This window comes from Oncorhynchus mykiss, unplaced genomic scaffold (genome assembly GCF_013265735.2).
Source record: "Oncorhynchus mykiss isolate Arlee unplaced genomic scaffold, USDA_OmykA_1.1 un_scaffold_785, whole genome shotgun sequence".
In the NCBI taxonomy this organism is placed as follows: Eukaryota; Metazoa; Chordata; class Actinopteri; order Salmoniformes; family Salmonidae; genus Oncorhynchus; species Oncorhynchus mykiss.
The window spans coordinates 35,595-50,387 of record NW_023494232.1 but is presented as its reverse complement, the minus strand read 5'-3'; the positions used below and the strand labels follow the sequence as shown (position 1 = coordinate 50,387).

Below are 14,793 nucleotides of genomic sequence, written 5' to 3'. Positions count from 1 at the left end.
TGACCCAGTTTATTCTCATTCTACCCTCTATCCCAGCCTTCTATTCCTCTATTCTCTATTCTATCTCTAACCAAACCTTCTATCCCTCTTTTCTCTATTCTATCCTCTAACCCAACCTTCTATTCCTCTATTCTCTATTCTATCCTCTATGCTAACCTTCTATTCCTCTATTCTCTATTCTATCCTCTATCCTAACCTTCTATCCCTATTTTCTCTATTCTATCCTCTATCCTAACCTTCTATCCCTCTATCTCTATTCTACCCTCTATCTAACCTTCCATTCCTCTGTTCTCTATTCTACCCTCTAACCCAACCTTCTATTCCTCTATTCTTTACTCTATTCCCCGATCCTAGCCTTCTATCCCTCTCTCATTCATGGGCCAGAGTAGTTGATACTGGGTTCTTACATGGTTCTTTGATGAAAATGTTCTACCTGTCTGGAATCATAAATGGTTCTCCTACAGTGACAAAGTGGACCTTCATCTAAGGTGTTACCTATGTGTTCTAGTGTACTGAAAGGAGAAATCACCTGGGACAGTTTAGCTCCAATTTCGATATTCTTCAGAAACTTGACCAGGAAATCAATGATGCTGGTCCAAGGCCAGATACTGTTGGAGCCGTCAAGAACCATGACAATGTCAAGCTCTTTGGCACACTCTGTAATGGGGCAGTTATTATTGGTGTAACACAACCAATATACAGTATCACATATCACATACAATGTAGAAGTCCGTTCAAGAACATTACATGTGTGTTTTGTACATTATTGTTTAAACTATAGTTGACAACAGTTTTGACAATAAATGCATTAAATAGTTGGCTTGGGCTGTGGAGAGAGATGAAGAGAGGTGGAGAGAGGTATAGAGAGATGTGGAGAGAGGAGAGATGTGGAGAGAGGTAGAGAGAGATGTGGAGAGAGGAGAGAGGTGGAGAGAGGTAGAGAGAGGTGGAGAGAGGAGAGAGATGGAGAGAGGAGAGAGGTGGAGAGAGGTATAGAGAGATGTGGAGAGAGGAGAGAGGTGGAGAGAGGTAGAGAGAGGTGGAGAGAGGAGAGAGATGGAGAGAGGAGAGAGGTGGAGAGAGGTATAGAGAGATGTGGAGAGAGGAGAGAGGTGGAGAGAGGTATAGAGAGATGTGGAGAGAGGAGAGAGGTGGAGAGAGGTAGAGAGAGGTGGAGAGAGGAGAGAGATGGAGAGAGGAGAGAGGTGGAGAGAGGTGAAGAGAGGTGGAGAGAGGTGGAGAGAGGTGGAGAGAGGTGGAGAGAGGAGGAGTGAGGTGGAGAGAGGAGGAGAGAGGAAGAGTGAGGTGGAGAGAGGTGAAGAGAGGTGTAGAGAGGTGGAGAGAGGAGGATTGAGGTGGAGAGAGGAGGAGAGGTGGAGAGAGGAGAAGGGAGGAGAAAGGTAGAGAGAGGTGGAGAGAGGAGAGAGGTGGAGAGAGGAGGAGAGAGGTGGAGAGAGGTGAAGAGAGGAGGAGTGAGGTGAAGAGAGGAGGACAGAGGAGGAATGAGGTGGAGAGAGGTGAAGAGAGGTGGAGAGAGGTGAAGAGAGGGAGAATGCAACAACACAGCTCTCCCATCTAGTCCCTCTAAGACCTGTACAAATATTTTTAACTTATATTTTAAAAGTAATGTAATGGACATGCCTTTTAAGTGGTATGCTGGTATTTTGAAACACATTCACAGGCTACATTAGAACCCACTTAGAATTCATGTCCATTACTGTGCCTAAAACTACAGAGTGGTGAGGAGCTGTGGAGTTCACTGTACTGTTACCTTCACACATTGATCCCTCAGTGTGGAGAGAAGACAGAGATGACAACTCACTAAACTCGGTCCTAACTTGGGCATGCATGGGGGAGTTGAGAGACTGGACAGTAGTTTACGCTAAGCGGAATGTTCTTATGTACACAAGTGATGTCTCTCTCTGGCCACGTGGCTCTGAGGTATGGGAATGGAGGAATGGAGAGTGTTGGGGCGGGGTGGAGAGAGATGGTGAGTAGAAGTTTGAGGGATAGTGTTTCTCTGGTCTGTGTTTTATTTATAATTTTTTTATTTAACCTTTATTTAACTAGACAAGTCAGTTAAAAACTCATTGTTATTTACAATGACGGCCTACCAAAAGGAAAAAGGCCTCCTGTGGGGACGGTGGCCTGACTTAGAATTCCTCACAATCAAATGTCGACCGCATTATCTACCAAGGGAATTCTCTTCGATTATAATCACAGCCGTATATATTCCCCCTCAAGCAGACACATCAATGGCTCTGAACGAACTTATTTGACTCTTTGCAAACTGGAAACCACATATCCTGAGGCTGCATTCATTGTAGCTGGGGATTTTAACAAGGCTAATCTGAAAACAAGACTCCCTAAATTGTAGCAGCATATCGATTGCGCAACCAGGGCTGGTAAAACCAACAACATTAAAATGTGTTCTGTTTCTGTGCCTTGGGGTGGAGGGATGTTGAGAGGAATAGGGGGTGTAGCAGCAAGGTTGCTCAAGATTGACTTCGAAATTAGGAGGTTGGGAGATGCCTTCAAAACCCGCCACTAGGGGCAGCGTTGAGCGCGATGCAATTACCATCAAGTAGGCTTGGGTTTTGCTAGGGTGCTGCGGATCAGGATGGCGGGTGGGCGCTTAAGCCGCGAACTCCAGCTCTGAGGGTCATGTGTTTAATAACCCTAACCCAATCCCTTAACCATTAACTTAACCAATTGGAATGAATGCCTAAACTTAACAGTGTAGTTGTTTCCGTGTGTAAAGTGAGGAGTGTGAGGGGTACTGTTGTCTAGCTAGAGTTAGGGTGAACTTGTACCTTGCACAGCCGGGGCGAAGGAGTTGAGCACCTGGAAGGTTGAGCTGACGTTGGTACAGACCCCAGAGATGTATGTCTGCTGACCACACATGTAGCCATACTGTGGACCACAAGCCTGGAAGACAAGAGCACACACGTGCGCACACACACACTTGTCACGGCGGGATCTGAAACAGGGTTTGCCACAGGAAAAACCTTAACTCTTAGCCCAATAGGAAATGCACACAAACACACACACCGGGTTAAGGTGTTTAATTTGGACTCAAAGTAACTGTCTCTCTGAAGTACATGATCTGATTGGTTAAAAAGACTCTCTATTCAACAGTCCTTATATGAGCAGTGAGGTATAAGCCCAGTAAAAAGGCAGAGAGGAAAGATCTGGTCAGACCCGGGCCTTGTAATTAATCTCTTATAATGTCATTATTATAAATATTCAGACCCATTCATTTAGAGAGAGAGAGAGAGAGAGAAACAGGAGAGAGAGACAGAGAGAGAGAGAAACAGGGAGAGAGAGAGAGGGAGAGAGAGAGAGAGAGAGAGAGAGAGACAGAGAGAGAGAGAGAGAGAAACAGGGAGAGAGAGACAGAGAGAGAGAGAGAGAGAGAGAGAGAAACAGGGAGATAGAGCGAGAGAGAGAGAGAGAGATGGGGGTCTGCAATTGCAGACAATATTTGGAAAATGGAATTACTTTAAATACTATAACTCTTCCAGATTATGTTCTTAGTGTTTTCCTACAATTTACTCCCCATATGAGGGATGTAGGAGTTTACAACTCAAACCAGTATTGATGAATCTGTTTTGTTTAACAACCGTACAGTGTGTGTGATATATATGTCAGCTCTACATACAGTAACAACCGTACAGTGTGTGTGATATATATGTCAGCTCTACATACAGTAACAACCGTACAGTGTGTGTGATATGTATGTCAGCTCTACATACAGTAACAACCGTACAGTGTGTGTGATATATATGTCAGCTCTACATACAGTAACAACCGTACAGTGTGTGTGATATATATGTCAGCTCTACATACAGTAACAACCGTACAGTGTGTGTGATATATATGTCAGCTCTACATACAGTAACAACCGTACAGTGTGTGTGATATATATGTCAGCTCTACATACAGTAACAACCGTACAGTGTGTGTGATATGTATGTCAGCTCTACATACAGTAACAACCGTACAGTGTGTGTGACATATATGTCAGCTCTACATACAGTAACAACCGTACAGTGTGTGTGATATATATGTCAGCTCTACATACAGTAACAACCGTACAGTGTGTGTGATATATATGTCAGCTCTACATACAGTAACAACCGTACAGTGTGTGTGATATATATGTCAGCTCTACATACAGTAACAACCGTACAGTGTGTGTGATATATATGTCAGCTCTACATACAGTAACAACCGTACAGTGTGTGTGATATATATGTCAGCTCTACATACAGTAACAACCGTACAGTGTGTGTGATATATATGTCAGCTCTACATACAGTAACAACCGTACAGTGTGTGTGATATATATGTCAGCTCTACATACAGTAACAACCGTACAGTGTGTGTGATATGTATGTCAGCTCTACATACAGTAACAACCGTACATTGTGTGTGATATATATGTCAGCTCTACATACAGTAACAACCGTACAGTGTGTGTGATATATATGTCAGCTCTACATACAGTAACAACCGTACAGTGTGTGTGATATATATGTCAGCTCTACATACAGTAACAACCGTACAGTGTGTGTGATATACAGTTGAAGTCAGAAGTTTACATACACTTAGGTTGGAGTCATTAAAACTCGTTTTTCAACCACTCCACAAATTTCTTGTTAACAAACTATAGTTTTGGCAAGTTGGTTAGGACATCTACTTTGTGCATGACACAAGTCATTTTTACAACAATAGTTTACAGACAGATTATTTCGCTTATAATTCACTGTATCGCAATTTAAGTGGGTCAGAAGTTTACATACACTACGTTGACTGTGCCTTTAAACAGCTTGGAAAATTCCAGAAAATTATGGCATGGCTTTAGAAGCTTCTGATAGGCTAAGTGACATCATTTGAGTCAATAGGAGGTGTACCTGTGGATGTATTTCAAGGTCTACCTTCAAACTCAGTGCCTCTTTGCTTGACATCATGGGAAAATCAAAAGAAATCAGCCAAGACCTCAGAAAAAAATGGAGACCTCCACAAGTCTGGTTCATCCTTGGGAGCAATTTCCAAACGCCTGAAGGTATCAGGCTCATCTGTACAAACAATAGTACACAAGTATAATCACTATGGGACCACACAGTCGTCATACCGCTCAGGAAGGAGACTCGTTCTGTCTCCTAGAGCTGAACGTAAAAGTGCCTATCAATCCAGAACAACAGCAATGACCTTGTGGTCTGGGTACAAAAGTATCTATATCCACAGTCAAACAAGTCCTACATCAACATAACCTGAAAGGCCACTCAGCAAGGAACAAGCTACTGCTCCAAAATCGCCATTAAAAGCCAGACTACGGTTTGCAACTGCACATGGGGACAAAGATCAAGCCGAAGAACACCATCCCAACCGTGAAGCATGGGGGTGGCAGCATCATGTTGTGGGGGTGCTTTGCTGCAGGAGGGACTGGTGCACTTCACAAAATAGATGGTATCCTGAGGAAGGAAAATTTTGTGGATATATTGAAGCAACATCTCAAGACATCAGAACTTAAAGCTTGGTCGCAAATGGACAATGACGTCAAACATACACCCAAGTTGTGACAAAACGGCTTAAGGACAACAAAGTCAAGGCCTTGGAGTGGCCATCACAAAGCCCTGACCTCAATCCTATAGAAAATGTGTGGGCAGAACTGAAAAAGTGTGTGCAAGCAAGGAGGCCTACAAAACTGACTCAGTTACACCAGCTATGTCAGGAGGAATGGGCCAAAATTCACCCAACTTATTGTGGACGGCTTGTGGAAGGCTACCCGAAACGTTTGACCCAAGTTAATCAATTTAAAGGCAATGCTACCAAATACTATTTGAGTGTATGTGAACTTCTGACCCACTGGAATGTGATGAAAGAAATAAAAGTTGAAATATATCATTCTCTCTACTATTATTCTGACATTTTGTGTTCTTAAAATAAAGTGGGGATCCTAAATGACCTAAGACAGGGAATTTTTACTAGGATTAAATGTCAGGAATTGTGAAAAACTGAGTTTAAATATATTTGGCTAATGTGTATGTAAACCTCCGACTTTATCTGTATATGTCAGCTCTACATACTGTAACAACTGTACAGTCCACTGGCTCTTGCAGTCCAGGGCTGCCATCTACATTGTCACGTGTCCTCTTACCAGAAAGCCTCCTTGAGGGTTGGTAACCAACGTCGTTCCCATGGTCATGTTTTCCTTGACTTCGTGTAAATTAGGAATTGTTGTGTTTTCTGGGAAAATATGGAATAAAGTCAGTGAAAGAAAGAAAAAACAGCTGCTCAAATTCCTGTATAATTTTCCCATAGAAAGACAGACAGACCACCCCTCAAGCCCCTCTTGAACCCCTCCGGACTTCACTTTTAACAATGTGCACTATTGACATGTAGTTATTTATAGGATCGTTCATTACTTGAGCTATGATCTAACTCTACAGTCTTCATATTTTGTTTTCCAGCATAAATACTGTAGTCTGGTAAGAGCATGACTCTAGCTATGCCAGGGTTGTGAGTTTTGATTCCAGCTGGGGTCACAAATACTCAAATGTATGCATGCTCTCAGAAGCCATCAAGCTATAGGACAATACAGCCATTGTAAGACTGACACTGTATATGACCAGATTGTCATGTGGAGGACAGATACCCTTATATCTCTTACAACCTTTAGCAGGTATACATCAACAATGCATTTCTACAGATACCAAAATAACCGATAATGTTCATGTTAAATATATAATAAATTATATTATGTATCCCAAATGTAATTGATTAAATTCCATTAAATTGATTTAGTAATCCTAACTAAGCTCAACCCATGGGGCGGTGCACAATTGGCCCAGCGTCGTCCGGGTTAGGTGAGGGTTTGACAGGGGTAGTCCGTCATTGTAAAATAAGAATTTGTTCTTAATTAAGTGACTTTCCTAGTTAAATAAATGTTCAATAAAATAAATAATAAATCTTGCCTGCTGGAAGTGAGTCAGTATCAGGGTTGGGGTCAAATCCATTTAATTTCAGTCAATGAAGTTTCCTTCCTTAATTTACTTTACTGAAATGGAATTGACCCCAACCTTGTTCAGTATTGAGTCAGCGTCATTAGAAGGCCAGAAGCTGAAGCATGAAGCAGTGGAACGGAGTCATACTGGTTATCTGGTTAGTTAATGATAATACCGTTGTGAGTGGATGAGATGAGACATTAAAATCCTGTTTATGTAGTGTCTTCCTGTTCTGCTGTCGTGCTGCTGTGCTTCACGTCCTGTCCAGCACACTGCCAGGGAGGCAGGGAGTCCCAGACCAGACCAACACACCATACAATATTAGAGGCTATGCCTTAGATCAGCTAGTGCTGACAACTGGAGGATCAATAACGCAGTATCAATGACACAAAGACACACACGTTTGTGTAACTATCCTTGTGGGGACCACAACCCTTAACCTAACCCCAAACTTAAACCTAAACCCTAACCCTTACCCTAATTGTAAACCTAACCCTAAGCCTAAAATAGCCTCTTTCCTTGTGGGGACCTGCGAAATGTCCCCAGTTGTCCGAGTTTTCCTTGTTTTACTATACTTGACCTCACAAGGATAGTTAAAACACACGCATGCACGCACGCACGCACGCACGCACGCACGCACACACACACACACACACACACACACACACACACACACACACACACATACACACGTTCTCACCAGGCAGCTCCAGTTTGATACATCTAGGGTTTGGTCCTTGACCCACACGGCATTTGTAGACATCTCCAGTCCGTTTGGCTGGCTGGCCGGCCAGGGGAGAACCAATCAGCACCCTTTAAAGAGAGACAGAGGAGAGAGGTTAGCAGACTATTCCTTACCCCAGCCACCATAAATTTGACAGGATATGGTGACATTGTAAGCAACAACTGGAAATCACCTCATGACCAGGGGTTGAGTTTTTGGTTTTCTCACTAACAAAACACTATAAGAAAACGTATCTGAAAAAGTGCAGTGGAAAGTATACATTTGAACAGTTAGGCCTACCATGTTTACTCATTACTTTGTTTACATGTTCTGAGTGAGTAACCCACATTCTGCGTTGCAATACAGCTTGTTAGCTGAGTGCGATAACAAACTCCAGCTGGGCTTGGTTCTCTCTCAGAAATCTTTTGAGTAGGATACGAGTCTAAACTATGCTAGTTATCTGCTAGCATGTAAACAGTCCGCTAATTAACATTCCACCCTCCTAATGGCCCCTGATCACCTAAAGAGGGAGCCAGCGGTGGGAACACACAAACACACACACACAGCCATCTGAGAGAGAGAAAGCTGTAATCATCTCAGATCACACAGCTACAGTTACATACTGTATAGACATCTGTGCCTGACCCTCACTGTCCTAGACTCTGTCCAGGCACACTGACCTAGCTGTCCTAGCACACTGACCTAGCTGTCCTAGCACACTGACCTAGCTGTCCAAGCACACTGACCTAGCTGTCCTAGCACACTGAACTAGCACTCTGCCCAAGCACACTGTCCTAGCTGTCCTAGCACACTGAACTAGCACTCTGCCCAAGCACACTGACCTAGCTGTCCTAGCACACTGACCTAGCTGTCCTAGCACACTGACCTAGCTGTCCTAGCACACTGACTTACAGTAGCTGTCCTTGCACACTGACCTAGCTGTCCTAGCACACTGACCTAGCTGTCCTAGCACACTGTCCTAGCTGTCCTAGCACACTGTCCTAGCACACTGACCTAGCTCACTGACCTAGCTGTCCTAGCACACTGTCCTAGCACACTGACCTAGCTCACTGACCTAGCACTCTGACCTAGCACTCCATCCTAGCACTCTGTCCTAGCACTCTGTCCAAACACACTGACCTAGCACTCTGTCCATGCACACTGACCTAGCACTCTGTCCAAGCACACTGACCTAGCACTCTGTCCTAGCACACTGTCCTAGCACACTGACCTAGCACTCTGACCTAGCACTCTGACCTAGCACACTGACCTAGCACTCTGTCCTAGAGCTCTGTCCTAGCACACTGTCCTAGCACACTGACCTAGCACTCTGACCTAGCACTCTGACCTAGCACACTGACCTAGCACTCTGTCCTAGAGCTCTGTCCTAGCACACTGACCTAGCACTCTGTCCTAGCACACTGACCTAGCACTCTGTCCAAGCACACTGACCTAGCACACTGACCTAGCACTCTGTCCAAGCACACTGACCTAGCACTCTGTCCAAGCACACTGACCTAGCACACTGACATAGCACTCTGACCTAGCACTCCGTCCTAGCACTCTGTCTAGCACTCTGTCCAAACACACTGACCTAGCACTCTGTCCTAGCACACTGACCTAGCACTCTGTCCTAGCACACTGACCTAGCACTCTGTCCAAGCACACTGACCTAGCACACTGACCTAGCACTCTGTCCAAGCACACTGACCTAGCACTCTGTCCAAGCACACTGACCTAGCACACTGACATAGCACTCTGTCCAAGCACACTGACCTAGCACTCTGTCCAAGCACACTGACCTTGCACTCTGTCCTAGCACACTGACCTAGCTGTTTGAGCACACTGACCTAGCACACTGTCCTAGCTGTCATAGCACACTGACCTAGCACACTGTCCTAGCACTCTGTCCTAGCACACTGACCTAGCTGTTTGAGCACACTGACCTAGCACACTGTCCTAGCTGTCATAGCACACTGACCTAGCACACTGACCTAGCTCACTGTCCTAGCTGTCATAGCACACTGTCCAAGCACACTGACCTAGCTCACTGACCTAGCTGTCATAGCACATTGACCTAGCTCACTGACCTAGCACACTGTCCTAGCACTTTGTCCTAGCACACTGTCCTAGCTGTCATAGCACACTGTCCAAGCACACTGACCTAGCTCACTGTCCTAGCTGTTCTAGCACACTGACCTAGCACACTGTCCTAGCTGTCATAGCACACTGTCCAAGCACACTGACCTAGCAGTCATAGCACACTGACCTAGCTCACTGTCCTAGCTGTTCTAGCACACTGACCTAGCACACTGTCCTAGCTGTCATAGCACACTGTCCAAGCACACTGACCTAGCTGTCATAGCACACTGTCCTAGCACATTGTCCTAGCTGTTCTAGCACACTGTCCTAGCACACTGTCCTAGCTGTCATAGCACACTGTCCAAGCACACTGACCTAGCAGTCATAGCACACTGACCTAGCTCACTGACCTAGCTCACTGACCTAGCTGTCATAGCACACTGACCTAGCTCACTGACCTAGCACACTGACCTAGCTGTCATAGCACACTGTCCTAGCACACTGTCCTAGCTGTTCTAGCACACTGTCCTAGCACACTGTCCTAGCTGTCATAGCACACTGTCCAAGCACACTGACCTAGCAGTCATTGCACACTGACCTAGCTCACTGACCTAGCTCACTGACCTAGCTCACTGACCTAGCTCACTGACCTAGCTGTCATAGCACACTGACCTAGCTCACTGACCTAGCACACTGACCTAGCTGTCATAGCACACTGTCCTAGCACATTGTCCTAGCTGTTCTAGCACACTGTCCTAGCACACTGTCCTAGCTGTCATAGCACACTGTCCAAGCACACTGACCTAGCAGTCATAGCACACTGACCTAGCTCACTGACCTAGCTCACTGACCTAGCTCACTGACCTAGCTCACTGACCTAGCTGTCCTAGCACACTGACCTATAACACTGTCCTCGCACACTGATCTAGCTGTCCTAGCACACTGTCCTAGCACTCTGTCCTAGCTCACTGACCTAGCTGTCATAGCACACTGACCTATAACACTGTCCTCGCACACTGATCTAGCTGTCCTAGCACACTGTCCTAGCACTCTGTACAAGCACTCTGTCCAAGCACACTGTCCAAGCACACTGACCTAGCACACTGAACTAGCACTCTGTCCAAGCACACTGACCTAGCACTCTGTCCAAGCACACTGACCTAGCACTCTGTCCAAGCACACTGAACTAACACTCTGTCCTAGCACTCTGTCCAAGGACACTGTCCTAGCACACTGAACTAGCACTCTGTCCTAGCACTCTGTCCAAGCACACTTTCCTAGCACACTGACCTAGCACACTGTCCTAGAACACTGACCTAGCACATTGACCTAGCACACTGTCCTAGCTGTTCTAGCACACTGACCTAGCACACTGACCTAGCCCACTGTCCTAGCTGTCCTAGCACACTGACCTAGCACACTGACCTAGCACACTGTCCTAGCACACTGTCCTAGCACACTGACCTAGCACACTGACCTAGCACACTGTCCTAGCACACTGTCCTAGCACACTGACCTAGCCCTTGCTTTGAGTGAGAGGTGTCTAATGGTGCCATTCCATCTGTGAATGATCACTCACTTTACATCTACAGTAACCCAGGTTAAGATCATTGACCTCACATCTACAGTAACCCAGGTTAAGTAACGTAGGCATCTAGGCACAATTTCTCTCTCTTTCTTTTTCTCTCTCGCTCTCTCTCTCTTTCTCTCTATCTCTCTGATTTTAAGGGAGGTTTGTGTAAATTATAAGCCCAACCAAGGCTCTGCTCCAATATCAACACATACTGCTAGCATATGTCTTTAAATTAAACTAGTGTCAGGAATGCATTCTATGGTATGGTATGTTAGTATGTGTAGTATTTGTGCACTAGAAAGTAACTGGAACTATCAGGTCTTGCTTTAACATGATCTTTGGGTGAAATTACAAGTGTAAACATGCCTTCAAGTGGTATGCAAGTGTGGATATTGGAACAAACACATAACTAGCCCCCGTCACTCTTATACAGTGGTATCTATCTGTGTACACGTGAGAGTAACTGGAGCCATCAGGGAATTCTCTACATGAACTCTGTAAAAGAAGAAAGCTGTGGGATCGTTCATCGTTCCTCATCACAGCTGCTCCTGCTGATTGAGAAGGACTGAATTACTGTAACTGGTCCCATATGAGTTTAATAAGCCCATTCCAGCTGAATGTATGTGGATAGTTAGCTAGTTAGAGGTTGAATCCCAAATGGCCCCCTATTCCCTATTTATGTAGTAGTGTACTGTGTAGGGAATAGGGTGCCATTTAGGACACACACAGAGGCTCACACTGTCAGGGCCTCCGTAGGAGAACTATAGGGGCCGACTGTCTCTCTCTCTCTCTCTCTCTCTCTCTCTCTCTCTCTCTCTCTCTCTCTCTCTGTCTGAGGGAACAGTACCTTTCTCTAAAGGGGGGCAGACGTAGTTTACTAGCATGTAAATATGTGTTCCTTGACCAATTAAGAGAGAGATCATGGTTTCACGGTGTCTTTACTGGCGGGCTGAGTGGATACTCTGGTAGGTTGTGTTCACTTAACAAGCGGAGGGAGGGACTCTTTATATGAGACAGACGGTGTTAGGCTGCAGGCCTGACTGGCCTAACTGATACAAGCGGGAATGGGATGGGGAGTTGGGGGTGTAGAACAACCTCTTTTTGTTTCTCTTTTCTTTACATACCAATTTTATTATTACAAAATCCTGTATGTTCAATATGTTCATTTCTCTAAAAAGGAAAAAAATATGAAATTGTCAACTTTACAGGGAGGGACACACAAGTCACGATATGATTGCAATCGGTATTGCAAGATACTGTATCTCAATGTTGAACTTGTTCAGCTAACAGGAAACCAAACTACTGTCAGGGTTGGGGTCAATTCCATTTCAATTCCAGTCAATTCAGAAACTAAACCAAATTCCAATTCCAATTGAAAATGTTCCTCATTGAAATTCATTGAAGAGATTTAGAATTGGAATTTCAGTGTACTTCTTGAATTGATTGGAATTTAAATGGAATTGACCCCAACCCTGACCACCAGGACAGTGGCCTTGTCCGAAATCTGTCTTGCCTACTACTTACTAAAACTACATACTGTGCACTAATCGTACTACATCATTTTTTGGAAAGCAGTGATTAGTCAACAACCAATACAGTGAGCAACAAATAACACACTAGGCTCACCCATCATGAGAATGCGTCATCCAATGTGCACGCTATTCGTTAAATTTATTAAAGAGATCGTCCTCTTATTTCATTATCAGCTGATGATAAGCTGCTGTCAAACACAGGTGAGTCTGGAAAGCCCATTCCCTTCCTCAAAAGTGTGCAGTGAATTCCACTCAATGAAAAGCCGAAATCATCTGAATTAGTATAACATCCTGGAATTTAAAGCATACTCGATTACCCAACGTTCTATTTTCACATACCTAAAATAATACTACTTAGAACGCAAGTATGGGTTTCAGACATGGTGACAAGTGTTAGAATGGGTTCAAATAGACCTGGGTTCAAATAGTATTTGTTTTCTCTTTAAATACTTTGTGTTTTATTGAGCCTGGCTGGAGTGCCAGTTGGGCTGAGTTTGCTGTTTAAACTTTTGGTACTATTTCATTGATTCCATGGAACCAGGCAAGCTTAATCAAGTGCAGCTAAAGTATTTGAAAGAAAACGGACACTATGTGAACCCAGGTCTTGTGGATGATAACACGAATGGACTCACCACTTCCCCTCACTGTTCTCAAACTGCTGGACTGAGTATCCAAACATGTCCTCCAGCGGACCATTGAAAGTCTCCCCATTCTTGTCATCCACGTTAAATGACAACACACACGGCAGCAACACTGCAAGAAAAGAACTGTTGTTACTACAGAGAAAACAAAGACTTTTATTTGAGAAAAGATGCAGTCAAAAACGTGATTTTCATGTGTTTCATATATATATTTACACACTATGAGGTTGTGAAAATGATGATAATGCCATTTTAGTGTAAGAGCTGTTTGAAAAGACCGCCTGAAATTTAAGCCTGTTTTGGTGGGATGGAGTTTTGGCATTCCATGGTGACATCACCAGGAGGTAAATTAGTTAGTAGACCAATAAAGAAAGAGAGTTCCAAACCTCTCTGCCAATAACAGCTCATTTTCAGTTTTCCCCTCCCCACTAAGACCACTCCCAGACAGTCCTAGCTAAATTCTTGCTTGAGAAATTGCTCTTTGCTAAGAAGCTATTGTGTTTCTTTTTGACCATTTTAATTCTAAACAATCACAGTAAGGTACTTAATTATTACCCAAAAATGATATGATAATGAGATAAAAATGTCATTTTGGTAAAATATTGCAGTGTCAATGATCTTCCCTCATATTTACAAAGTTATTGGCAAGCAGGAAAAATCTAAACCATAAATATTGACACAATATGTTACACAAACAAGAAGCATTGAAAAGTCAGCTGCAGAAATGCAGGATGAAAAACTGGTCACTTTTCCCTTTTAGCACCATTTTGTTATTACAAGTTCTATGGGTGGTATCTTAAATGTTCCTAAACAGGGTTTTTACTTGTGTTTTGTTGCCTTCGCAATACAAATGTAATGTTCATCATGCCAATAAAGCATTTTGAATTGACCTGTATAGAATACAGAAGGCAGTGAGATGGACGTACTATAAGGAAATCATAATCATAACATTATATGACATTTGTAATTTCTTTATTATTTTGGAACTTCTGTGAATGTAATGTTTATTGTTCATTTTTATTGTTTATTTCACTTTTGTATATTATCTACCTCACTTGCTTTGGCAATGTTAACATAGGTTTCCCATGCCAATAAAGCCCTTTGAATTGAATTGAATTGAGAGAGAGAAAGAGAGAAAGAGAGAGAGAGAAAGAAAGAAAGACAGAGAGAGAAAGAGAGAGAGAAAGTGGGAGAGAAAAAGAGAGAGAGAGAGAAGAGAGAGAGAGAGAGA

General features: G+C 43.8%; 1 protein-coding gene across 1 annotated transcript; it reads right to left on the bottom strand.

Annotated features, from left to right (window-relative positions):
- Positions 1 to 301: 301 nt before the first annotated feature.
- On the bottom strand, positions 302 to 13,739 carry LOC118962654 (integrin alpha-1-like). The gene is made up of 5 exons (XM_036974645.1): positions 13,554 to 13,739; positions 7,711 to 7,823; positions 6,164 to 6,252; positions 2,814 to 2,928; positions 302 to 657 (listed from the first exon to the last, which is right to left on the bottom strand). Exons 1-5 carry the CDS (start codon positions 13,598 to 13,600, stop codon positions 404 to 406), a joined length of 618 nt encoding a protein of 205 aa, XP_036830540.1. The 5' UTR covers positions 13,601 to 13,739; the 3' UTR covers positions 302 to 403.
- Between the last annotated feature and the right edge of the window lie 1,054 nt (positions 13,740 to 14,793).